Here is a 22,790-nt window from a genome sequence, read left to right as displayed (position 1 = left end):
AGAGCTTTCCGAAAGCTAACAGCGTAAAAACCGAGCCTGAACTCGGACAGTTAACGCAACATATGGGCGGGGCTAGTTTAGTATTTGAAAGTATGGCGGCGAGAGATCGTGAATTAAAATAATCGAAAATCTTCATCGCTAACTGCAATTTAACTGAGTCCTGATTATAAATTCACACGACACATTTAAAATAACCCACGGTATGTATTTATTACAACAGACTATACAGTGATTTTGATGGTATTTCTACTCTGTTGAGGCTACTTGTTATTGTTAACTACCCATTGTGGCTCACGTTCAACCATTTTATGCCATGCCGGAAATATTTGTGTAATACACTTTTATGTTACTGCGTTCATAACAGGAATTAAGATGCCTATTCGTGCATTTTGCACAATTTGCTGCGAATTATTGGACAACTCCAAAGATGTTGCTGCCATCAACTGCGGACACACGTTCCACAGTACCTGGTAAAGTCATCAAATTGAATGAAAACTGCGTATTTTAATTTGTTTTGGTTGTATAATTTCTTTTATTTCCCTCATCTACTAGCCTCCTTCAATGGTTTCAATCAGCCCCGACCAAAACATGCCCAACGTGTCGGAAACAGGTCATTTATACATCACTGCACTATTACTTTTCTCACCAATGCTGATCTCAACTCAAAAGATTTAATCTTCTGTGCATAGGCCAGCACCCGGCAAATTATCTACAAGCTCTATTTTGATAGTGGTTCCGAGGAAGCCCGTTCAGCAAATCCAGAGAGCTTGGCGGTACCTCCAAATTACATTTCAAGATTTGCACTAAAGCATTGAGTCATATAGTCACTGTGCACTTCATCTTCTCAGGATGAGCTTCATAGGCTGAAGGCTGCTTTAAGCTTAAAAGGTAAACTTTTTTTTATGATTGTTTCTGTTAAACAATGACTCCCAGTCAATGAAATAAATGTTTGATGTTTTTTTTAAAGAGAGAGACTGTCGGGACAAACAGAAAACACTGGTTGATTTGAAGAACACTGTGGAAATACAGAGGAGAGACTTGGACAGCGCGCGGAAAGAACTTTTAGAAAAGGGCACGTTGTGTTCTGCTCTCAAAGTATGCAATCTGTTCATTATTTGAATTGGTCTTAGTTTCAGAAGTCTATCCCACATTGTCCACATTTTGACTTTGTTATTATTACTGCACAGAAACAAATGACTTACCTGGAGACTCAACATCTGGATGCTCAGGCTGCCAAGGACGAGACCCGTAGACTGAGGACCAAAATAAAAACCTATGAAAAGTAACTGCACTAAAATTCGGTTGTCTTGAGTAATTGTTCTGCGTTCTTCTTTGGACCACCAAAGTCTTTGCTTACAATCCTGCTGTGTGTCCAGCATGGCTGTTTTGTTACAGGGCCAAAGAACTGAGGTGGAGTCCATGATTACAGACATGGGTGTGAGTCAGGCTGCTGTGGAGCAGCTCTCAATCTTCTGCATTTCTCTCAAAAAGTATGTATGACTCCAAGACTGTGATCTTTCTGAGGCTGCAGGTCCAAGTGCTATAAATCGGAATTGTCACTTAAACCACACAGCGTACAAATTTGATGACTGTCGTGATTGCCTGCTTTCTTTTTAGAGAGTTTGACAGGTTAAAGGGAAACTTGAAGTCTTCTAATGACATGTGCGAGAAGCTGAGGAAAGACGTGGTCACCTCCAACAGCAAGGTGACATCCATTTAGCAAGTCGCTAATCATGCACATTTTCGTTTGTCGTTGCGCTGTTTCAGCAATATTTTCTGTGCCATTTAGTTCCAAAAGGCCTCTGTTGAAGTGACCCGAACAAAAGAGGACATGAAGTCTCTGCAAAACGATCTAGTCAATGCTGACAAAGAGATATCTGTAAGGCGCAGCAACACGATCATTTGGGCACTCGGGGTCAGAGGAACCCACCCGCATATCTGTCTTTCCATAGAGTTTGAAGAAGAAGGTGGAGTTTCTTCAGAAATCTCTGAGCACCCCAACGAGGACAAATGAGATGCTCAGTCGGCTCGTCTTTGAGAGGTAAATTCCAATACAATACACCATACAGTTCAATTTGACCAATTCTGCTCACCAGGCTTTTCCTTTTTCCGCATTCCAGCCCCGCGCCGATAGATCTCAAACAGCCGCACCTCCATCAGCCTATAGATGGCGACGATATTGACCTCAATTTAACTTATGATTTAATGACACCCGATTGCGCCGCTAAGAGACCAGCAAAGACTCCAACCAAGAAACCAGCAAAGACTCCAACAAAGAAGATGCGTTTAGAACATCAGCCGTAAGTATTTTCTGCAGAGTTGTGTACTCAAAGTGTGTTATTTTGTCTTCAACTCAAGATTAAATATGTAATAAGTACTAATTGTTTAAATTTATCAGGGCGTTGGTTTCTAAACACAATGAAAGGATATCAAGCAAGGTATCGTGAAGAAACGCTTCGCAAGGTCTGCTTCCAAATCGCAAGTATTTTTCACTCAGGACTTTTGTCTCTTAGGCCCGAGAGGAGGATGGAGCCGTGGATCCTCTTTTTAGGAATTCTCTGCTTTTCCGAAGAAAGGCTTTTGGTAACATGCATGAACCTCAGAGGACGTTTGGAACGGTATGTGAACCTGCCTTTCATTTTGAATATCTTTACATTCAATTGGATTTAGTTTAAGGTTGTTAAGTCAATGAAAGTGCTTCTCATTTCAGGTGAAAAGTGGTTATGATGGATTAGGAGGACGAACTACATTCATCCAACCTGTATCCATTTGCTCTGTATCGTCCGGCACGTTTAATCTCTAAAGTGAACGGCAACGTTCCTTAACCTGAACCTCTTCCACAGTCTCCGTTGGCAGTGATTCGCCCACTCATGAAAGCTCGAAGAAAAAAGGTGATTAGGCCGACAGGAAAGACAGCACCGTGCCTGACAATGGACAACTACCTTGAGTGACAAATCACAAATCAATGCAATGTGAAATGTTTGACAGGGTTCTTTCTATTCATCCCAAAATGGGATGAATAACAAAAAATGTAAAAGCAGTTAGGTGGCTGACCGCTTCATGTAATTTTTTCTTTTTTTGTGAAAGCAAATTTCCGTGTGTGTGTGTGTGTAAATACTTAAAAATTTTGTTGCCGTGACTATTTCATATTTCAAATATCAGTGAATGCATCGTGGTCATCAAAACTATTTCAGTTAATATTAAAATATGGTCTTTTTGCACTTATTTCATATCTTCTGTGTTGTAATGAATCATGGTTTTCCAAAATTAGATGTCAACAGGAACTGTAGACCAACTTCAATAATAAAGACTATTTTTATTAATGTGTTTACCCTTGGTCGTGCTTCAGTGGGGTTTTCTCCAGCAGAGGGCGCTATAAACACTTTTTACCGCAGAGGACGCTGCAAGTGCTGCATTGCACAGCAAACTCGGATGTTTTACAAAACGCCATTTCACAACAATGTGAACGCTTACAGGTTGTGTTCAAAATATCGTTGCAATTATAACGGAACATTGAATGCGTTAATAATTTTCAAAGATGAATATGCTGTGTATTTTCCAAACAACTTTTAGTGCAATCAATCCTCACCCCAGCCCTTTTTGAACAAACAGAGGCCTAAAGCTTAATAACACTGAAATCCATGCAGTGCAACCAGAAAATAATACGCCTCGTCAACCCCAAGAGACTTCCACAGTAGGCTTCATTTTTCTGTGGAAGAAAGGTCACCAGACATCTTATTTTTTTTCCTAGACAGTATTTTCCAGGGCAGGTTTACGAGCAACAATACCTTCTTGATGGCGGTAAATGAGAATTCTTTCTCGTGCTTAAGAATTTTGCACTGAAAATGAGTTGAGTGCATGCCTTTAGAAATCTCAAAATGTTAAAATCTCAAATTTTAGTTTATCATTTCCATTATGGTGAGTTTGATGTCCATTTATGCATTGGTGGAGAGTCAAATAGCGACAGAAGAAAGAAATCCAGGAACATTGCTGGTGATAACAAGAAGAGGGAAGTAACTTACCAGATAAATGCTTTTTTTGTTTCATTTTGCTGATAGTGTCAATAAGGGCGCTTGTGATGTCACGTGATGAATCAATTGTCTCACTTGAGTCTCCTTTACTGTGATCTGTCTGGCTCAATCTTGGACTCGCCGTTCTGTTTGTCGTTGGATTTCTGCGACAGGTGCGTCGACACGGTGGCCGCCTGCGCCACGGCTTTGAAACTACGCTTTCGCTTCTGTACGTTCTGCTCCGGGTGGAAGATGATCACGTAGACTTTGGGGATGTAGAGCATACCCAGCGACACGGTGGCACTCAGGCTCATGGACACTGTCAGAGTGGTGGTCTGGATGAACATCTTGGAAAGGAAACAGGAGCAGATCAAAAATCTGGCCATGCATAATTTAGGTACACCCAAGAACATATAAGGGATTACTAACTTATGCAAATGCAGGAGTAATAATTACAGTAAATAAGATCCTTAGGCGGAAACAGCAATACGGAACCCACAAATTTATTTTTAGTGTATGTACAATAAGGAGTCTTTATAGAGCCCTTGACTGACATCAATTCTCAGTTGCTCTCGCCAAGCCAATAATAAAAGTTGACTTCCCCTGAGATTGACACAGATGAATTATAAACTCATTATTCAAGTGAACTGTACTGCTGATAAATAAAACAACACACATGTGCCATAAATAAGATATATTTGTGGCATGAATAAGTCATAAATGCTACACTACTGGGCACACATCTTCAGCAGTATCCCTTCGGAATGTTTTTTTTTTTTTTATCAACTCATGCTTTTTATCAGTCACTCAATGACCCACCCCCCACACCTGATTTCTGAAAGGAGCTGTAGTGAAGTATGGATTGGATTTATGTGCTTATGGCCCAAGGCAAGCTTGATGCATTGCTTTAGAAATCGTCAACGGAATGGTGCCTCCAGATGTGAATAGACAGCAAGTAGAGGCCAGCCTGCACGTGATCCTGCACATGTAGAGAGGATAAATAATATTTTCATGGGATGCTCAAAAGTCTATATTTAGAACCCTTATTTGAGTGATGATTTATTGAATGGGTTGTGATTCAAAAGGGTTTGTGTCCATCCCTCAGTTCATCTGACCTATTTCCTTTCTGTCCTCTCTTTCGTATGTCTCTTTATTCCCATTTCAAAGAGGTGAAAAGATTTTGAAAGCACCACAGGCTTGAATTGTTCAGGCCTCACTGGTTGATAATACATCTCTTTATTAGTCTTCTTCTTTTTTTTTTTTGATATTTTCCCCAAGTTGTCTTCTTTGTGACAATAGAAATGCTGCCTCTCAGTAAAAGGATGCCAGGATGTCCGGTAAGTGGAATGGGAAGAAAATAGTACGAGACGACCAACTTGGGTTTCATGCGGATCATTTGAAGGATTTCATTACACAGTGTGTGCGTGTCATCATTTTCCATTGATGGCAGTTTTCTGCCATCAAGCGACATTACGTTTTTTTCTGTGGCGAAGGAAACACTTTGCGTCCATAAATGTGATCACGGTTTCTGGACATTAAGCCACATTAAGCTTTTTACTTTAAGGATTTTAGACTTGCCCTACCCCCATCGCCTTTGCTTCTCATCTGTTTTTACTCTATTTGTTATATTATTTTCAATAAGGCGAGGCACACATGCTCTTAAAAAAAAACAAAAATCAAACAAAGTATTGGGATTGATGATTAAACTAACCTCTCAATGCCCAAAATGAGAAACAAAGTAACTGGTAGTAGGAACCCATTTCCATAAACAAGACACCCAAGTGACCAAAATGACCAAAACCAAGAATTGAAAACCCCAAACAGGACTGGAAAGTACCTTCTCAGTAGATTGCGCAGTGCCAAAGAAGATGGGCACAAAGGCCAGCCAGATGATGCAGGTGGTGTACATGGTGAAGCCGATGGGCTTGGCTTCATTGAACGTCTCGGGAACTCCTCTGCTCTTGATGGCGTACACCGTACAGGTGATCATCAGAACGATACTGTAGCTCAGACACAGGATGAGAGACAGATCGGACATGTCGCACTTGAGAACCCCTCGGGCAAACTCAGGATTTGGAGGCTTCTGCTCTTCGTAGTCGATGATGGTGTGCGGGGGCACCACGCCGAACCAAACGAACACACCGAGTACCTGGAGAGAAAGCGCTGTGATTCGTTTGAACCCGAGCTAAATGTGAGTCGAACCGGCTCGCGTCTACCTGCACTGAGATAAGAATGAAGGTGATAATGAGCTGAGAAGTAGGACTGATGAACTTTGGCGGTGTGACCGACTTCTTGCCCTGTTCAAAGATGCGGTAGATCCGGTTGGTTTTGGTCAGCATGGCGGCATAGCTGATGCACATGCCAAGCCCCAGAAGCAGCCTGCGGAAGGCGCAAACCGCGACGCTGGGCTCGGCGATCATCAGAAAGGTAATCAGGTAAATGAGGAAGATGCCCGTCAGCAGCACATAGCTGAGCTCTCTGCCGGAGGCTCGGACGATAGGGGTGTCGTTGAAGCGGATGAACGTGCCGATGACCCCCGTGGTGGCCAGGATGCCCAAAATTGCCAGGAAGACGGGGATGATGGCCCAGGGGGAGCTCCACTCCAGCTTGATGATAGGCGTGGGCCGGCACCCCGTACGGTTTTTCAGGGGTCGCATGTCGAACGGGCACATGTCACAGCTGAACTCGTCCAGGAGATACTGGTAGCCGTCACAGAGCTCACAATGCCAGCAGCAAGGAACGCCCTTCACCATCTTCATCCTCTCACCCGATTCGCACGGGAAGCTGCAGACGGAATCGGGGATCTTGCGGGCACCGCCTGACCATTGCATCTCCTCCAGCTATGAGAGGAGCACACGTAGTATTGTTATTGTCATGCGCTCAAACTGAGCTCTTCGCAATTTCTCGTTGTTTAGACTGCTTTCATCGTTGTCAGCGAATGAGTTTGCTAAAACACATCTTACGTTGAGTCGCAGGTGGTTTGTCCATTGTCCAATATCCTTATAGCCAGGGTTGGAGACATTGGAAAGCTGATACTGGAAGATATCATATCGTCCAGGTGCGTCTCCATTCTCGTTGAACATCACACCGGTTCCCGCACTTCCTGTTGGACGGAAAGCAGTGTTTGAATGGCTTTTAAAATACGTAGGTAAACAAACTCAGCACAAGCGATCTTTTGAATGCCCCTAATGCCATACTGCCAAAGCTAAGTGCATGATGTGCTTTAGTGAAGGCTCTCATGCACTTCAATGGTCTTTCACTACACTTTCCTCCGGTGCTGTAACATGATTGGACGTTCCTTTCAGTTGCCCGTAGGCCAACAATCAGGAAAAAAAAAATAAAAAATGCCATACAAGCCAAGGTCATCTTGCAAGAAGCGAGCAGTGAATATGCTTTCACAGAACATTTTTTCCCTTTTTGCAAAAGGTGACTTTTTAATGAACGATGATGAAAAGTGTTGAACGTGGAGGCAGCCGCAGGGATGTTCTAGTTTTAGTCGAGTGCCATACATTAGCGGACACAACCCAAGCTCAGTTTAACCTCACAGAAACCCAAAGTCAAATGTTTTTTTCATGAGCACCACCACGCATTACGCAAGAGGGGTCAGAGAAAAGCCAACTTTGAGATCGTACCATTGAAATTGACAGAGCGAATGTATTGGAGGAGCATGCGTCCCTCCACGGGGTCCATCTTTTCACAAACGCCCATGGAACCGGGACACAAGTCCATGTGCATACTGTGTAAGGCGTGAGCCATGGCGTAAACGGCGTCGATCACAAACTGCACCTTCCCCTCCTGTTCATACACAGAGTCTCGACTTATTCTCTCTTCACCTAGGAGAACACAGACGTGTCACATCAGGTAAACAACATTTGGAATTCTTCACCTCGATGACTTCTGTCACGTGGAATTTACCTGTACATTTTCTTCTGTCGGCTTCGTATTTGATGCCAGGCCGCGTTAGTTTACACTTGAAGTCGTCCTCCCAAAATTCAGCAAACCAAATGTTCCTTCTGTTGTTTTCCAGAGATCTTGTCGTGAAGTATTGGTCAAATCCTGAATCGTTTTTGCAAAATTGATAACATTATATTTCTGTAATTGTGGTAGAGATTCAATTTCTCCTTTGGCGTACCGTCAATAGAGGCTCTTTTTGGCAAGATAGTGACGGCGCCCTCCGCCACCTCCTCCTGGTCTTGGATGGGGGAGTTCTTGGCCCCCCAGCTGTCGGATCCAACAAATAGAAAGTGGCCGGTCAAATTGGCCTTTTTAGCAGCTTGCAACACTCGCCTGCAAGGAAAAAAAAAGTCAGATTTAAGACAAAAGTCATTTCTTACTTTGAGAGTGAGTAGACAAGATGCATGGAAACTATTGAAATATGTTGAATATTTTGCATTCACTTTATCTTCTCACCCCGATGATGCAATCTGGACTAATCAGACAGACATTGCTCCGGACAAAAAAAAAAAGAAAGATTTAATTAAGATAAATTCCGAGTCATTGCTTCAAAGCTAATTAAAAGCATGACTTGATAATGGAGTTCAAAATGAAAATCTCTCCATCTCTCTTGCATTGTGCTTTGTTTTTGATTTAGTTTTTCCTGACATAATTATTTTACTGAGCATATAAATCGTCTAAAATCATTTGGCTCTTTTGAACCGAGTTTCATCTTTCACATAAGGTCTTGAGAATGCAACTCGTCACCATCAAGATGACCGTTTCCTGCTGCACTCACTTGATATCGTCCTCATTGGCAAAGATGATGACCCCGCGAGCGTTGGATGTCTCCATCAGCCTTTTGATGATCTTCTCAAACTCCCCAGGTCTGGGCTCTCGAGGAATTTTTATGGACTGTGCAATACACAGCCCCCCTGTGTTGCACATATACAATATGTTATTTTTGTTTGTGCCCATCTCTGCATCACATGACACCTATTTGTCTACAAAAACACAAAAAATATACGATCAAGAAATATACGGGCTTCACATGACAAGTAATTGTTCTTCTGCTGATTAGATTTAATATATTTTTATCTTAGTATGAGCAGTGTGATTAATGGCTGCTAGGGACATGTTAAGGTTTCATATTAGCATAAGATAATTCCGTGCGTGTGCGTGAGTGAGTGATATCAGGTATCGTGAACCCTGGTAACATCTGAGGAGCCGGGGGCTTCACTCTGTGTGCTGGATATTAAATTAATATTAATGTGACTGCAGTGTCGACTCAGAAAAACAACCTGCTTCTCTGGATATCTGAAGGAAAGCATCAACTCCACTCTCTCCGTAGTTGCCCTCGGATGCTAATGTTGAGACGTAGTTCCAACCCATAGCTTTCACGATGTCCACCATGGCCTGGGCCTGGTAAGAATCGGGAGGTACCACACGGGAAAAGAACTCGTATCGACTATTATCGCTCAGCTCCGGGGCGGTGGAGGCGTAACTGATTTGGGGAATCTGAAACACACAGATGGATCCATTTCTTGTGTGTCTTGTTGTTCAAGTCCATAAACCTTTTTGAGATCTCATTAGCTAGTTCAATAAAGAATGGATTCAAATTGTACAGTCCATAAATTGATGGATTTGTCTGAACGGGGATTAACATCCCAAAAGTGGACGTTCATGGAGAGAACTCATTGTTAATTCATTCTCAGAAAGGAGTGAAATAAAGACACAGCTGTGAAAGCATTTGTTTGAGAGGGAACACAAATGAGAAGATTAATTCAGAGGTGTACTCCGTCTTTACATCGTTTAAACTCTGACCCAGCTAATGCCGCTCGTTCCCTGCGCCTGGCTTAACGGCGGACGCTCCGAAGCCACGTAGAGGAAGGTAGACACAAGGGGTAGAGAAGGGAGAAGAAGAGAGGAGAGCGAGAACCATTTCACAGATTATCTGGAAGGATTAGAGGGTTTTTAGTCAAATTATGTTAAGCACAGAGGGAGAGACAGAGATCAGGGACTGGAAAAAGGTTAGCATTTCTCAGTTGTAAGCCATACAATATATTTAATTCTGGAGTGCGCTTTGCTGCTTTGCGTTTAACCCCATCGAGCTTGCTCATATGTCCTTCTGAAAGGGATGAGCAGACTTCTGAATGAAAATTCCTCAAGTACAGCGGCCGAGTGTCACTGGCTTCACAACAGTATGGATTCCAAATTCCATGTTGTTGTATCAGTATTGTCAAGTTGTTATATTCTTATTGGTACAACTTGTAGTCGAGGAGAGGTGAGAAGTGTCCGACTCAAACAGAATAAATCCAACAAGAATTTCAAAAGGGGTTGAGTTTGCTGTAATTCTCGATCCTTGGAGTATTTTGCCCGGAACATTTTATCAAAGGATAATTCAACTTTCCCAACTTTAAACAGTTTTCATGAAAAAATTCTCATTTGTCTTGATTATTTTGAAAATGACTTTTGTCAAAATATCCCAAGTAGCAAAAATTATAGCACATTTTTTACTCCCAAGCTTCAAGAGTATCCAAAGCTAATTTCACTAACACATTGAACAAATGCTAATGTGTAGTAATGCTGCAGACTCCGTCCGGCATTAGCTAATTTGCGTCAGGAGAGGAAAAAGTTATTGTTATTTAAATTAGCCACACTGTAATGTCACAGTGAGGCAAATTCAAAACTTGCAGACGCATTTTCAAAAAGAAGCAGCTCACAAAAATGCACTTGTTTGATTAAACATGATTGAATGTGAGCCATTAAAATATCAATTGTACAATCTATAACCCTTTTAAAATTCCCAGAAGCGGTTTATAATTTGCAAAAGAACATAAAATCCTCATATGTCTCATTTCAAAGATGAATTGTAGGCTATTTAGAGTTCAGTCACTTTGCCGTACGACATTAATGATAATAGAAGTCTTTTTTTTTTTAATTTCCCTAATGTGGTGTGTATTGGTTGAGACGCCTCCTCCTCCGTTTCAGAGCAGATGTTCAGTGCACATCACAGTGTGTGTGAGCGGAGAAGCATGTGCAGCAGAGAGTGCAGCACATATGGACAGTTGGCTGAAACACACCATTTAGCTAAATCTACTCCTCCGCAAGTTGCTGTTATCCTGGAACCAATGTCATCCTCTGGCCTGATGCTCTATTTTCAGCCCAGGGTCCTGAGCTGCTGAGAGGGGCTTAGTGGAGGTTGGGGATCTATAATTCTGTAGTTAACATCTGCCCTGTATGCAAGCTGCCGCTCCTTGGCTCCCAGGGAGCATCCTCATCATAAAGAATGCAAGTCGCCCCAGGGAAGGAGAAGAAATATACTTTACCCTTTGATGTCTCTAAAACTTTGCTCGTTTGAAACCGTCTGTTTTCATCTTGCAGCCATAGCGTGGCGGTAATTCGATGACAACATGACATCACGCATGCAGGATTTAGGCTCAGCTGTGACCGAACGTTACTACGAGCAGCGTAATCATCGCAGGTCGATTGTCTGGACAAAAGCTACAAAACAGATTAGCCGGTGGTGGTCAAGGTTAACTCAACATGCCAGCAAAGCTGGATTTGACTCCTTCTCCACAATAGGGTGCCCAAATAGCCTGAAGTTAGGCTAATTGAAGACTATCATCGGGCCCCTGGGCTATATTCAGTCCCTTCATGTTATTCCATGCGGCTCATAATGGATTGAATAACAGCCATAAATAAATAAACAAATTCAGGAGCAATCATAATCCAAGAAGTGTAACCGTCTCACACTCTAGTCACACACAGTCCATAAACAAACACAGCGAAGTTGAATTTTTGACTGGTTAGAAAGGAATGGATTTCATATCAGCACACTTAAGGATAAGAAACCTTTCTCCAGAAGTGGAAGACATCTTACCGAAAAAAGCCTGAGCACGTTGGCCACCATGATGGATACGGAGCTGCCGGATGCCCCGATGACTCCAACCACCCTCTCTGGTTTGGGGATGATCGGCGGCTCTCCGTTGGAGCAGCGCACGTCGGACGTGTCCTTTTGAATGAGGGCTTGGACAAAAGTCAGTGATTGCTCCAGCGCGTAGGTATCTCTGGAGCAGGTGTCTAGTATCCGGGCTCCCAGTGTGATGTTGGGCAGCAGATCTGGGTCACTGTTGATCTGGTCCAGGGCATACAGCATAGCTTCCAAGCGATGGATTCCCTTTTCTCGTTTAATGTCTCCGCAGGGCACTCCCACTGGCCCTCGGGAGTGCACTGGGAATAACCCCCCGAGGGTGATGTCACCCTCAATTTTGAGGGACTGGGGCTGGACGCCCTGCTGGGCCCGCAAACTGGGAAGCGTCCCCACTAACAGCATCCACAGCAGTCTGGACAATTTTCCGAGCCAGCTGCAAGGATGGGATGAGAGGCCTTCTGATGTCATGATGCTGACCAGCCGAGGTACTCCTTCTACCTTTGACACCTGCAAGGTCATTCACAATGAAGGTCCTGTCATCGTCTGCTTTTTCCACTTTGACAATATCTGACATCATCACTTGATACGCTCTTTCTTACTTGCGCATGTTTATTTGTCCCATATGGCTTACAGACAGATTATTATTTCTTTACAGGGCTGTAAACGCCTGTGGATTTAAGATATAGTACTCTTTGTGTAAATACACTCACTGGACACTCCATTAGTTTCGCTGATGCAGTCTGCTGAGATCTAAAATTTCATATAGCTGCATCATAATTTTGTTTTTTATTTCCATTGAGACTGCTAGAAAGGTAATAATGCTACAAATTTATTTTTGTTGTATGCAATGGATTTCTTATATTGCAAACATCAGCGCTACTATATACCGCAAACAACTATAATAAACATTTTGAATTAGATCATATATTCATTGGGAATTAATGATTTTAAATTAGTGTACTATGATGCTTGATAGCTCAGCATGATGGGGGCACGCGACAGTTTGGCTAATTGTGCCGTAATTGAACGTATGTAGTGAATGCAGAACATGCTTTATGATGATCATAATGTTGGTTATTAAATCAAAATAACATTTTTTTAAATGTCTGTAACACAGATAATGTGCATCTTGCATTTAGCAAGTAGATATCTTTTATCGTCAGCAAAGTACATAACAGTAAATGTGATAAATTTTTGCAAAAATTGGAAACATCTACTGAAACATTTCTAAATTGCATTCACAGAAGTCCATAATACTCTGGGCAAAAATAACATTACGTCACATTTTGGGGGAAAAAAATCTGTGGCCCTAAAACTCTTAAAGGTTACATAAATGCTATCACATTGTGAAATTAAACAAAAAAAAAAATCACTCACCTGCCCATTCTTCACCACCTTGTGGACCAGTCTTGATTTTACGGCTCACACGTATCCATATTTCTTTCAAAGCGCGATTCTATCTCAGAGGCAAGGAGTCTTCTGCACACCAAAGATAGATTCTTTATCATCTCACTCGCAAAAACAAAAACTAAGAACGCACTAAAAACTTGGAATTGTGATGCACCAAACCCCCAAATGAATGCCTGAATTTTCCGCCTTTAGGAAATGATATCATGGCAGAGTCGAGGAAAAGTGCAGGGCAGGGTTAGGAAAAAAAGTGCACTATCACAGCAGTGAGATTCTACAAATCACCGCCAAATCCCTTAAAAGCTCTTTCATACTCTCGCTCGTTCTTTTCCTTCTGTGCGCATCTCTGCGCTGGTGCTCCACCCTCCTCCTCCTCCTCTATTCATCTCACTCGCTCCGCTGAACCCACTCCTTCCTCACTCAGTCAGTCTCTGGGTGCACTAATGGCCACAGATTGGGATTATCATGCAGGCGTCTGTGAAGAAGCCACGGGGTGGACTAGCCCGCTTCCCCCCCCCCCTATATGGCTGAACCAAATAGAGAACTCTCTCCACCCCCACTATGATGGACCTCAGTCACTTTGAGAGATTAGATGAGTGATTTGATTCATGCGCTCACACACACACAGAAACAAACATGCCACGCTCAAACACACACATACATTCGCTCTCATTCTTTCACCCACCTGTCAATATTAGCACCATGCAAGGAGAAGCAAGTAGTTGCATCTGGTTTAGTGGAATTTCTGAAGTTCATCACCCCCGAAATTGTAAATCGCAACAGGGAGTCAAACAAACAGTTGAAGAGGTTGACCAGTCAGCACATTTATTAGCATCGTGCTTTATGACTCTTTTATTAGCCTGTGGTTAATTCATTAGTAACTCGCCAAGACGTCTGCTTTATGCCTCAAACACTTTTCATTTCTTTCAGTTCAAATTACCGAATTTACATTCCGTAACCTGTCAATCAAAATCTCAACTATATCAGCTACCAACTTTTTTGCTCCCAGCATTTCCGTATACAAAAAAAGACTCATATTTGTGTTCTATTTGAGTTGTATTTATTGTTAAGTGTTGGGAAATATATTGAACTTTAAAGTTAAATACAACTTGGGCGTACTTTCGTGTACCACTACCTCTAGTGGTACTTTGAGGATCACTGGATTACGACATGAAGAATACACTTACTGATGTAATTCTTGTTTTCCATTTGATTGTTTCATCCATCCATCCACTTTGCAAACTGCTTATCCTCACGAGGGGTCGCGGGTGTGCTGGAGCCTATCCCAGCTGACTTCTCGGAGTAGGCGAGGGGCTCCCTGAACTGCCAATCACAGGGCACACATCGACGAACAACCATTTGCACTCACACCTACGGGCAATTTGGAGTAGCCAATCTGCCTACCTTGCATGTGTTTTGGAATGTGGGAGGAAGCCAGGGTACCTGGAGGAACATGCAAACTCCACACAGAAAGGCCGAAGTCAGAATCAAACCAACTGCGAGGCGGACGTGCTAACATTCATCCAGCGTGCTGCCAATTTGATTCTTTCATTTTTTTTATGGCTTTCTATGGTAGTTAACAGCATATACAAAATGGTGTTTGAAAAATTTGACAGAAACTACCCTAAGAAAATGGACTTCTCCAGGCCATCCTCTGCCTTTGTATACTCCAGATGAGATTTGAAGTATTGGCTTTTATACTGCGGGCTGTGCCGGATGTACTCCAGGTAGTCCGGCGTGCCAGGACAGATAACGTTATCGGCCAGCAGGATACTCCCTTTCCTCAAGAGGCCGCATTCCTGAGGAAACAGTGTCAAAGTTAGTGCTGTGCGGGGCGCTAACGTCAAAACGCCATCAGTAGAAAATAACCTACCTCCATCAGTTTGGTGTCGAGAAGGTAACGATTCTTCCAGTGGTCCAAAAAAACCAAGTCAAATGTTTTGACTCCAAAATGCTCCTTCAGTTTAGGGATCCATTCACCAGAATCTCCTTCGACTAACTGCACCTGCAGAAAGAAAAACAGATGCATCTCTGTCTCAAACTGCTTATTTATTGAAAAGCAGCAGAAGCTTTTACCTTGTCACCAACACCCGCCCATGCAATGACTTGCCGAGCGATAGCGGCATAGTCGGGATTAAATTCAAGTGTAATGAACTTGGCGTGAGGTGGCAGCAAACTGGCGATACGAACTGTGGAGTAGCCGCAGTAGGTGCCCAGCTCAAGCACACAAGATGGATTGGCCTCGGACACCACAGAGTCAAGAATGCAACCTATGGCAAATGAAAATTACTCCAATATAAGAGAGCATGTATAGTATTTTTTATTCAGCTATCAAAACGGGTCTAACAAAAGCAGTACATGGTCTGTATTTTTTTTTTCTCCCCCAAACAATATCTCAGTACCTTTCTCGTCGCCTACGTTCATGGCCCACTCATTGTGGTTGCAGAAGTCATCAATGGCTTTAACCACGCTTCGAGGATCCCCTCTTGTGGCCGTTTTTCGTACTGCAGCAAGGAGCCTCTGAGAGAAAATCAAAACAGTACAGACAGGCACAATGTAACTAAGTCCATTTGTTTTGATATTGTTCAAATATAAATATACCCAAACCTAATTTTTGAATTGCTGATTTGCACTTTTCAAATGAGCATTTGAATGAAGCAGAAAAAAATGCAACAGTAAAGTATTGTTAGTTAAGGGTGTCCTACTTTTTATTTGCTATTCCAAAATATATGGGAAAAAATTATGAATTCTTTTCTCACCCCCACTTTGATTAGGTTGTCTTATCTTATAGCCTATAGGCTAAATTATTGTGACTTTTTCAGTAAGTCTACATTCACACCAGTTCCGAGTGTGGCTGAGGTCCCACCTGAGGACGTGTGGACTGGGTCAGCTTGTCCAGTGCCCATTCCACAATGACATCATGCCAGAAGAGTGCCAGGCCTCCATGATACTGCACAACGCTGGGGATCACCCATTTATACAGCGAAAACAGTAGAACTGCTCCGCCAGTGCAGCTAGCAACGAGCCACCACATCCTGCAACCCAAAAAAAACAAAAGGTCAGTACTGCTCAATCATACAATACTGTAATCACAAGCTGCATGGAGATAAATAGAAGCTCCCATGTCTCCTTTCACTCTAGGCTCTCCCTTTGTATTGGGCTAATGAGATGGGTGTTTACTATTCAGTGATGCTGTTATCTCTTTCAGTATCTTCCGGCCACACACAGTATGATGAATATCATTTAATATCAACTGTAATAAGAAGAGAGTGTCTACAGCCTGTGCTGGTGTATTTTTACCACGCAGGGATAAAATATCAAATTGGACATATATGAAATGGGGGACAGGAAAAACAAGCAGCATCAATCACCCATACCAAAGCTATTTTTTTTAGTGTTGCTATGGCAGGCAACAGCTGTACCTTAGGTACACAGAAAAAACGACTATAAAAGCCGAGCCAAGGTTGAGCTAATGCCTTTTGATTTGAGATTTGAGTTGCATGGCAACTGGCTGCGGGTTAGGGGGCTGTGTCACAAAAGGCGGACTAACCGGATTTTAACCTTTCCTTGTACAATTCCCATGAGATGCAACTTGACGTAACCATTCAAGTGCATACATGCAGACAGAGAATAAGTCAAATATAATCTGTGCATCAGAAAGGAGTTGAAAGTAAATGACAGAAATCTATAATTTTAGTGCTGTCATTTTTTTTTTTTTTCTTGCATGCACATGAGTGGTCAGTTTAACGGGGTGTCACGAACCAGTTGATGCAGACCCGCTGTTCAAGTTAAAACCTGCCACGATGTTGATTAACGCCCGATGAACACAATTCACACCTTTTAAGCCAACAGAAAATCACACTTACGTTTCAGGATGACGCCGTGTGTCGCCTCACTCCTGCACGCAAAACTTGCAAAAGTCACTAACAAGACATGTCGACGTGTATTTGCATTCACACGTAACTCCTCCCCTCCCCTCCCCTCCCGTCTCTTCCAACCCCCCCTCTCCCCTTCTCTGAGGGCAGCTCCAACGTGAGCATGCAAGGAATGCGCCATAGTTCAGCACCCGCACACAAAATTACATTTAGCTCCTCCTCCTCAGCGCAAACTGATTTATTAGTGAGCGGCATACTGCACAAAACGTCAGCCAGTTCAAATGTAATTGGTAAAAACTGAAACTAGAAAGTATACCTTTTGAATACATCATAGAAAACAAAATTAAGTTGGTCATTCTGTCTGAATCCAATGGAACTGCCGTGAATATGCAAATCGCCTGATGGGAAAAGGCACAAGGCTTTGCACATGATGCCAGCACCAGATTTGTACAATAAAGTCCTCCAAGTCCAATGAATGGGAGAGAAAAAGTCCGCGGCCAAAACAAGGAGGTCAAGTTAGGTTGTTGTGATCCACGGGTGTTTAAGACATTGTGCCGCTGTGGCTCTTTTTTCCGGCTGAAGATGCAACATGGTCAAGAGGAACGAACTGAACCGGGCCGCTTCGTCCTGTGGCCACTCGTACTTGTCCAGCAGAATTTCCAACAAGCTCCACGGCTTCAGCTTTGAGATGCGCCTCAGTTGTCCTGGATGAAGTTGACAACATTAGTTCACGCAGAATCGTGATAAGATTCACCTGGAAAAATTCAAGGGGGGGTCTCGGTTTGCGTACATTCGGATGCTTTACCTTTTTGGTTGAAGAATCTTTTGGATTTTTTCCCCGAAAGGGCCAACTTGGATGGAAGAGGTCCCAGCAGCTCGATGATGTGTGCAATATGATCTAAAATAACATCCACAACATCTATTACTGCTCGATATATGGAATAATAAAGTGTCTTATTATTCTAATAATTATTTCAAAGCCAACCTTCTTCACGGGAGAATGTGGTCCCTGACTGGGGGTCAAACAGATAGTCCCCCGTTGCGAGCTCGAAAGCCTAAACAAAACACACATCGTTGGGTGTCTGTGATAATATTTATGCGCTGAAGTTGACTGTTGCCCTTCTCACCATGCAGGCAGTGCTCCAAATGTCAGCCGGGGTGCTGTAGTCAGCACCAATCAGGACCTCCACTGAGCGGTATTGACATGTCTGGATGTCCTCAGAAAAGTGTTTGTACTACGAGACCACATGGATTGCACGAGACCACAACATTTAGTCAGTCAAGAGTTCAGTCATCAATGCCTGGATTGTAATAGGCAATGGTGAGTGTTTTCTCTCCAGATATTATCAATACCCTCTTACTCAAATGCTGTATGATACCGCCAATATAAATAACTGTAGATTCTCCTCTGATTGTTCTGTCACTCACCACCCAGCATGCATTGCCCAGGTCAGCAATTTTAACAAGCATCTTGTCCGCGTTATGTGGAAGCAGGAGGTCAAGAGGCCCCTCACAGTCATTGTTTCCTAGGAAGGAAAAAAAAGGTAAAGGATGTCACTGATTACACTCACTTGGAGTGTTCCGGTTTTGCTTATCTGGATTCCCATGATTGAACTTTGTCCGTGTGTGTTTGCATTTTCCCCAACTTTGATAAGGTTTGATAATAGACCAATGGTCAAAACAGATGCACCGGGCTCAGGAGTCTCACTCTTATTCTGTGTAAAGTTTACACCTGTGTAAAGTTTACGCTTGAGTAAAGTTTACACTTGTGTAAAGTTTACACTTGTTAGTTCCACTTGCAGCGCCCTATAACCGCATTCCATCGCTAAGTGAGGTTGACATTTGGTTGTATTAGCATAGCATATTAATATAAGGAAATTTTGTCATCAAAATGAAATGCCAAATAAGAAACGGCAGTACCGTACAATACTCACGTCTTAGATACAGGTACAGTACACTGCAATGAAAATACGCCCTCTTGTGGCTTAAAACTGGTATAGCACTTGGTAAGGAACACAATAGATTGTGCGTAATCATGCTCTAAATTTTTGTTCGCTCATTTTTTGTTTGTTTATTACTTTTTTTATTTGAATTAAATCCAGTTTGTTAGTTATGTTGGTCATTCTTTATGATTATTCAAGAATTGCAAATACTGACCATGAGGAGAGAGTTGTTTGTCTGGCATCTGATGTAAAAATAAAGATCTGGATGCAGAAAAGGGGGCATCTTTGGTGATGTCTGGCATCGAAGAGAAGTTTCTGTGACTGAGCTCAGGCGAGTCCAGCCTGTCGGACAAGAGCATGGTCTGTCTCCTTAATGTGATGTCAGAGTCCGGGAGCAATGTTTGACAGGTGCCAGACGGAGGTGTAACATCGTGTAGGCCATCGTGAGGTGGTTTTTGACTTTGGTCGGATGTATTCGCCTTGGCTCGCCGCTTCCTCTCTGTCCACCTCAGGCCTTTTAGATGCGACCTTGAAGCCTTGCTAGACTGCAAAGAGAAGAAGTTGCACGCCAATCTTTTGCATGCAGCCCCCTCCACACACACAATTCAAACATAATACTTACCCAATTCCCAATGTTTTGGAAAACCCCCGTCAACCTTCCCATTAATTTGGACAAACTCTAACGTGGGGGTGATAAAAAAATTCAAATTGATGACTCAAGCAATACATTTTCAGACATATGTAAATGTTAAATAAATGGTTCAATATACACACCTTTTTTTGTTTGGCAGTTGAGCGCTCTGGAGAAAATAAAACTCATAATGTGAACAATTTTTAAGAAGGTCCACAGTCAACTCAAACATTTAAAGCCTCATCACTAACTTGGTTCGCTGGTCAATACAGCGGAATCGGGCAGTTGCCACAGTTTGGTGTCGGCTGCCAGTTTCTGTATGTAAACATCGTCCACCCGCAAGAGGATGTTCTCCGGCTTGATGTCTGTGTGTATGATCTTGCACTTTGTGTGCAAGTATTCTAAACCTTGCAGAACCTACAGTAAGGATGATGAAAAGTTAGAGGAATAGAGTATTTATTCAGAAAATCTCAAGAAAGTCACCTGTCGGATGATGCTTTTGACACAAGGAAGCGGAAGACCGGTGTAGTTGGATTTAACGATCCACCTCAGGAGCTGGTGGCCCAGCACCTCCAGGACCATGCAGACATCTTGTGAGCAATTAAGGACATCACTTTATATCATGTTTTGTTTTGGGGTAGACGAAGAGTAAGGATACGCTCTCCGTTCACTCCAGAGATCCTGAAGTCATCGATGAGGTGCACAATCGTCTGACGTTTAGAATCTCTGGGGTCACTGTCCCTCACCTGATAGCCAAAAATATATTCAACTCGAGCAAATAGCAATTGAAGCATACTGGAACTGAGCTCACTGACACATTTGAGAAGTTTAATCTCATCCATGGCTGTCTCTGTAAACATCGGAGCACTTTTCACCACCTTGAGAGCGACAAAGTGCCTTCTCCTGCATGAAAATAAACAAAACGTTTGTGCCTTATTGTTAAACTACCTTTAATTCCCAGTTAATTTCCATAAATTCTCATAATCCCTATGGGAATGTCTACCTCCTATTCTTGAATTGTATTTTCTATATATTTACCAAAACATTTCCACTATCCATACTTACACCATATCCCAGCAGAGCCACACCGTGGAGAAGTGACCCCATCCCAACTTTTTCACCACCTGGTATCGGTCCTCAAAAATCTCTCCAACCTCTACAGGATAATAACCACCTGCAACACAAAGTGTCTTGTAAATAAAAACTGAAAGTCTAACCAGGGTGGTCAAGGTTTGGTGCTGGCGTGTTGTCTACCGATCCCATAATCTGACGGGTTCTCCTGGTCGTCATACGATCCCGCAAGCTCCGGCGGGGCAGGATGAGCTTCGACTGGACGACAACGTGGAGGAGCTGGACTGGCTGGGGGAATCGATTTCGGACTCCCGGGTGGGGTCGAGGGCTCAGGGGCAGGATGAGCGTTCACGTTTAGTTGTATTTGTCGCTCAGGGGAGGTGGCGGTAACAAGGGCTGATAGAGTGGCAGCATAGGATGTGGACATTTTTAACAGGAGCCTGCTGAGTCCAGATGACAGTGACACTTAGAGCGGTCCAATAAAACGTGGACATGAGGTGCATTCTGAAGATATTTATTCAACCCACTTTACAGTTACACTTTACTGCGTAACCTTATTCCTAAATTCATTTATTTTGATAAGATGCTTTATGTCATTCATCACCTGTTTCTATCTTTTAGACTGAACTGTCTTAAGGGATTCCACAGGGTTCAATTTTAAGGCCCCTGCTTTTCTCCTTATATTGTCTGCCCCTTGCGCTCCATATTGAGAAAGCAGTAGTTTCTTGAGGTCTTTTTACAACAGTGTTTATAAATCACTTGAGATGGCTTGTTTGTGTCTTTGTCGTGACATTTCCAATGAGCCATGCAGTCAGTGAATACTCAACATGTATTTTTAGCCAGTCAAATAACGTCCTAAGTGAAACCAAACTGTTCCAAATGTTGTTCGATTCAATTTTAGTGACTTATTGTTGTAGGAAAAACAAGATTCAGAATACATTTTTTTCAACCATATAAAATTTATCCAATGGTGGGCTAAAAGTGTGAGCCATTTCCCATCCATATACAGACAGCACACCAATGAACAATTATTCATTCATTCCTACTAAATAAACTCAGAAACGTACTTACTTGGTGTCTGATATATTCCGTTATAATCTTCCCGTAAAAAGCACAGTGCACAAAGTTAGCCATACACAGTACCTCGGTCTCGTGTGCTCTGGGTCTCTCTCTGGTGGGACTGCCAACACTCAGTCCAGGAATAGCCAAGCACTTGACGTGCATACCGTGTTGCTGCATGGTTGCTGCTACAACAACAGACTATCCTTGTAAATCTATATTGGAAACAGAATTTTGCGAGGCAAGGCATGTACATGTGCAAATGGCGTACACAGTAGTGCAATATGACAGCTGTGTGGGGGGGAGAAAAACATTTTAAAGTGCAGTCACAGACTTGTTAAGTTGAAGCAGATATATAATAATCACAATAGAATATTTACATTTATACATGAAAAAAAGCCGAGTTGAACGAGGTAAATTCGTATCTGGATGTGCAAATATATTCAAAGGCATCTAATATTATTGAAATATTGACTTGAACAGTAAATATTGACTATTTTTTAATTTAATGATTGACAATAAATGTTATTCTGTAACGTTTATCAGCCACCTGTCCACAAAACCTAGTGACAGCCTTGGATGCCGGTATGAAAGGAAAAGTAACATCCACAAGATGGCGCTCACGCTATCAAAACCACATTTTTGAGGCTTAAGCCTGTTTACCAAAACCAAACTCTAGAGGTGCTAAAACGCTTTTGAAATTCATTGCCTTCATTGATTCTTGTTTTATTACAATTTCAGACTTGTTGAAGAGGAAATTATTGTAGATTCAAATATATTTACACATTACATTTAGCCCTGATGACTGTTAAGCTGCTATGCTATTTTAACAATAATACACAGACTTGAGAAAAGTCAGAATAGTTACTTTACCTTTGTAGAAAACTTGATTTTTTTGTTACGTGACTCATCCTGTGATGCAAAACT

General features: G+C 42.5%; 4 protein-coding genes across 4 annotated transcripts; 1 reads left to right on the top strand and 3 right to left on the bottom strand.

Moving 5' to 3' along the window:
- The first annotated feature begins 42 nt into the window (after positions 1 to 42).
- traip (TRAF-interacting protein) lies at positions 43 to 3,327 on the top strand. The gene is made up of 16 exons (XM_088389354.1): positions 43 to 200; positions 365 to 470; positions 553 to 610; positions 690 to 773; positions 849 to 888; positions 968 to 1,095; positions 1,188 to 1,282; positions 1,377 to 1,490; positions 1,618 to 1,705; positions 1,790 to 1,879; positions 1,953 to 2,041; positions 2,121 to 2,300; positions 2,399 to 2,438; positions 2,514 to 2,618; positions 2,711 to 2,761; positions 2,844 to 3,327. The coding sequence occupies exons 2-16, from the start codon at positions 373 to 375 to the stop codon at positions 2,949 to 2,951; spliced, it is 1,368 nt and encodes a 455-aa protein (XP_088245480.1). The 5' UTR covers positions 43 to 200; positions 365 to 372; the 3' UTR covers positions 2,952 to 3,327.
- Positions 3,297 to 13,746, bottom strand: grm6b (glutamate receptor, metabotropic 6b). The gene is made up of 11 exons (XM_088389351.1): positions 13,255 to 13,746; positions 11,827 to 12,384; positions 9,245 to 9,461; positions 8,743 to 8,878; positions 8,143 to 8,297; positions 7,926 to 8,066; positions 7,643 to 7,843; positions 6,974 to 7,113; positions 6,227 to 6,850; positions 5,848 to 6,159; positions 3,297 to 4,357 (listed from the first exon to the last, which is right to left on the bottom strand). Exons 2-11 carry the CDS (start codon positions 12,343 to 12,345, stop codon positions 4,118 to 4,120), a joined length of 2,685 nt encoding a protein of 894 aa, XP_088245477.1. The 5' UTR covers positions 12,346 to 12,384; positions 13,255 to 13,746; the 3' UTR covers positions 3,297 to 4,117.
- Positions 13,747 to 14,092: 346 nt separating this feature from the next.
- Positions 14,093 to 17,260, bottom strand: comtb (catechol-O-methyltransferase b). The gene is made up of 6 exons (XM_088389355.1): positions 17,151 to 17,260; positions 16,151 to 16,319; positions 15,687 to 15,804; positions 15,361 to 15,554; positions 15,158 to 15,289; positions 14,093 to 15,083 (listed from the first exon to the last, which is right to left on the bottom strand). Exons 2-6 carry the CDS (start codon positions 16,316 to 16,318, stop codon positions 14,904 to 14,906), a joined length of 792 nt encoding a protein of 263 aa, XP_088245481.1. The 5' UTR covers position 16,319; positions 17,151 to 17,260; the 3' UTR covers positions 14,093 to 14,903.
- A 107-nt stretch (positions 17,261 to 17,367) lies between these two features.
- On the bottom strand, positions 17,368 to 22,065 carry LOC148391133 (SRSF protein kinase 3-like). The gene is made up of 15 exons (XM_088390616.1): positions 21,876 to 22,065; positions 20,988 to 21,244; positions 20,799 to 20,907; positions 20,549 to 20,636; positions 20,392 to 20,479; positions 20,217 to 20,323; positions 19,985 to 20,150; positions 19,877 to 19,902; positions 19,725 to 19,781; positions 19,317 to 19,647; positions 18,588 to 18,685; positions 18,287 to 18,394; positions 18,145 to 18,214; positions 17,965 to 18,057; positions 17,368 to 17,863 (listed from the first exon to the last, which is right to left on the bottom strand). The coding sequence occupies exons 2-15, from the start codon at positions 21,229 to 21,231 to the stop codon at positions 17,676 to 17,678; spliced, it is 1,773 nt and encodes a 590-aa protein (XP_088246742.1). The 5' UTR covers positions 21,232 to 21,244; positions 21,876 to 22,065; the 3' UTR covers positions 17,368 to 17,675.
- Between the last annotated feature and the right edge of the window lie 725 nt (positions 22,066 to 22,790).

The sequence above is a fragment of the Syngnathus floridae genome, chromosome 11 (genome assembly GCF_059516105.1).
Source record: "Syngnathus floridae isolate MCC-2025c chromosome 11, RoL_Sflo_1.0, whole genome shotgun sequence".
Lineage (NCBI taxonomy): Eukaryota > Metazoa > Chordata > Actinopteri > Syngnathiformes > Syngnathidae > Syngnathus > Syngnathus floridae.
Note: the sequence above shows the minus strand (reverse complement) of the source record. Positions and strands in the feature narration are given on the sequence as shown.

Coding starts and splice junctions, on each gene's coding strand:
- traip (XM_088389354.1), top strand. CDS start 373: ATGCCTATTCGTGCATTTTGCACAATTTGCTGCGAATTATTGGACAAC. Junction 1,706..1,789: donor TGGTCACCTCCAACAGCAAG/GTGACATCCATT, acceptor TGTGCCATTTAG/TTCCAAAAGGCCTCTGTTGA. Junction 2,042..2,120: donor AGTCGGCTCGTCTTTGAGAG/GTAAATTCCAAT, acceptor TCCGCATTCCAG/CCCCGCGCCGATAGATCTCA.
- grm6b (XM_088389351.1), bottom strand. CDS start 12,345: ATGACATCAGAAGGCCTCTCATCCCATCCTTGCAGCTGGCTCGGAAAA. Junction 8,879..9,244: donor TCAGATATCCAGAGAAGCAG/GTTGTTTTTCTG, acceptor TGTGCAACACAG/GGGGGCTGTGTATTGCACAG. Junction 4,358..5,847: donor CTGCGCAATCTACTGAGAAG/GTACTTTCCAGT, acceptor TTCCTTTCCAAG/ATGTTCATCCAGACCACCAC.
- comtb (XM_088389355.1), bottom strand. CDS start 16,318: ATGTGGTGGCTCGTTGCTAGCTGCACTGGCGGAGCAGTTCTACTGTTT. Junction 15,555..15,686: donor GAACGTAGGCGACGAGAAAG/GTACTGAGATAT, acceptor CATTTGCCATAG/GTTGCATTCTTGACTCTGTG. Junction 15,290..15,360: donor GGGCGGGTGTTGGTGACAAG/GTAAAAGCTTCT, acceptor TTCTTTCTGCAG/GTGCAGTTAGTCGAAGGAGA.
- LOC148391133 (XM_088390616.1), bottom strand. CDS start 21,231: ATGTCCACATCCTATGCTGCCACTCTATCAGCCCTTGTTACCGCCACC. Junction 20,324..20,391: donor CTCTGGAGTGAACGGAGAGC/GTATCCTTACTC, acceptor ATTGCTCACAAG/ATGTCTGCATGGTCCTGGAG. Junction 19,903..19,984: donor TGTATTGACCAGCGAACCAA/GTTAGTGATGAG, acceptor TATTTTCTCCAG/AGCGCTCAACTGCCAAACAA.